This window comes from Sinocyclocheilus rhinocerous, unplaced genomic scaffold (assembly GCF_001515625.1).
Source record: "Sinocyclocheilus rhinocerous isolate Xijiao unplaced genomic scaffold, SAMN03320098_v1.1 scaffold2728, whole genome shotgun sequence".
NCBI lineage: Eukaryota > Metazoa > Chordata > Actinopteri > Cypriniformes > Cyprinidae > Sinocyclocheilus > Sinocyclocheilus rhinocerous.
In genome coordinates, this window is record NW_015641450.1 from 53,423 (window position 1) to 55,738 (window position 2,316).

At 36.6% G+C, this 2,316-nt stretch overlaps 1 protein-coding gene across 1 annotated transcript in view; it reads right to left on the minus strand.

Moving 5' to 3' along the window:
* minar2 (membrane integral NOTCH2 associated receptor 2) overlaps positions 1-1,796 on the minus strand; it is a 28,642-nt gene extending 26,846 nt beyond the window's left edge. Inside the window, exon 1 of the mRNA XM_016571620.1 lies at positions 1,650-1,796. Within this exon, the coding sequence (XP_016427106.1) occupies positions 1,650-1,796 (147 nt within the window). The remainder of the gene's footprint in view (positions 1-1,649) is intronic.
* Positions 1,797-2,316: the final 520 nt, after the last annotated feature.

Below are 2,316 nucleotides of genomic sequence, written 5' to 3' on the forward strand. Positions count from 1 at the left end.
TATTCCAAAAAGCAGGTTATGTGACATACCCGGGTATGTTTGAGGATAAGCGAGCGGATAACCTCAGCTTTCGGTTCCAAAATCGGAGGTTACTTTCAGGGTATGTAAGTAACCATAGTAACTTGCTCTCTGAAGATAACCTGCTCCGGAGCAGGTTATGTTCCAGGGTTAGTTCACTTCAGCGCACGTGTGATCTACTGACGAGCCTTCAGTGGGCGTGACAGATAGCGCACAACATTATATAATATTACTTTTTTTTTTGTATATGTTAATGATGAAGCGCTAATATAAGTAATAAATAAGGTAATATATTATTCTAATATGGTTATTATATTTATTTTATTGGCATGTATAACAGTTATCTGTATAAATTATAAAACACTATGACAAGGTAATGTTTAATTTATTATATTATATATATTTATTTATTACATTTTATATTATCATCTCACACATGGATCGGCATTTTCTATAATGTCTAAATTCTAAATCAAAATACATATCTGATATGACTTAATATATAATTAGCATCAAACAAACAATATAATTAATATTCTCAAGGATTAAAGATTAAACGGAAAAAAATAAAAATGATTGCACAACCATCCATTAGGTGGCGATATGCACTAAGCATGTAAACGACCATTGAACAAAAGAAGAAGAAAAAAACAGCATGGCATGCTTTTTCTTAGCGTCCATTTCCATAGTGACTCGTCGATTCGTCACTCTGTTGAGAATGACTCGAGTCTTAATCAGGAACATACTCTGAGTTGAATGAACTTACTCCCGGACGTGTTTTTGGAACCACATACCTCGAGTAAGCAAGGTTTGGGGTTAATCAACCGAGAGTCCAGGGTTTAGCTGACGCTAAGTTAACCGTGCTTTCTGGAATACACACCAGATTCACTCACTCTTTGTCATTAACTCAATCAGTGGATTATGTTAGTTGAGTAATGTAGGAAAACTAGTGAAATAGGGGATGATTTTAGATAGAGCCTTAAAGACCTCGATTTGCTGCTTTAGGTGTGTTTAATTGGGTTGGAGTTAAACTCTGCAGGACAGAGTCGCTCCTGTTGCTGGATTGGACACCCTTGCCCTCAGGTGACCACCTACTTTGAATTGTAAAAAAAAAACATGTTTTTCCAGTTGGGTGATGAGACTGGGTTGCATGTATGTGCCATGATGATAATGAATAATGCATGCATGAACAGATTTTGACTTCATCATTATAGCTGTTAAGAATACTGTATGTAGAATATTAGATCATTTCACAGCCCTGACATCAAACGAACTGAAGACAATATTTACAACAGCGCCTAAAATCAAAAGAACTACGTCAACTTGTTAAGTATTAATCAAGGTACTCCTCCCAATTTAAAAGGTGTGGGGGAAAAAAAATCTATCAAAATATATAACTTCACCTTTCGTCAAATTGTTGAATACACAACTTGAATCCTAAAGACTATAAATTCTGCTCCAATACATAGCTTTAAACCATTTTCTCTTGTGATCAAGGAGAAGTTTTTCCACAAACAGAAGTTGCATGAAGGTGTTCATCAGGGAAGATGTCTGTCTAGGAACACACTCTCTCATCCTCCTTTATTCTGAGGGTTTCGGCAGCAGCTCGAGTCTGTAATAACAGAGTTTACCTGCGAGTACATCTTGTTCTGCCACTGTCTTTGTCCAGACAACGCAGCACCAATCTGGAACATTCCATGTGTGGCCGGCAACATTCCCACATCCAGCTGCAGGAATTTCTCTGGATGATTGTTGTTTGGCAGGACGGCTATGTCCATTTTGTGACTTGTGTAAGGTTGAAATGAGTCTTACTGAGTCTGATCTCAGTGTGAGTGTGAATTATTCATGATGTAACTCTATCTGAGCCCATATGATGCCACTATCCTGCTAGTAAAGGGCTAGTCCCACAGCTATTGACTGACAGAATGTTACGCAATACCATCAGCATGTATAAACAAGGCATATGATAGTTTGTTGTACACATTTTCTGTTTGTTGTGTGGAATAACATAAAATCGTACTATAATTTCAACTACAATCTACCGTCAGTGTCTTTGTACTATCAAAAACCTAATAATTACCATCTTCAAGAGTCACTTCCCTTGTTTTCCTGAGTATAGGGTCAGATTTAAATTAATTTGTGTTCACTTAATCATTGAGGTTGCAATTAAAATTGATTATCAAAATAGTAAACATTAAAACACATACAGTAAACATGCCTTCCTCCTGTAACTTCTGGATTTGAGGTACATCAACTGAGATACAAACTGTTACCTTTCCTTTAACAGAGAACATGCAT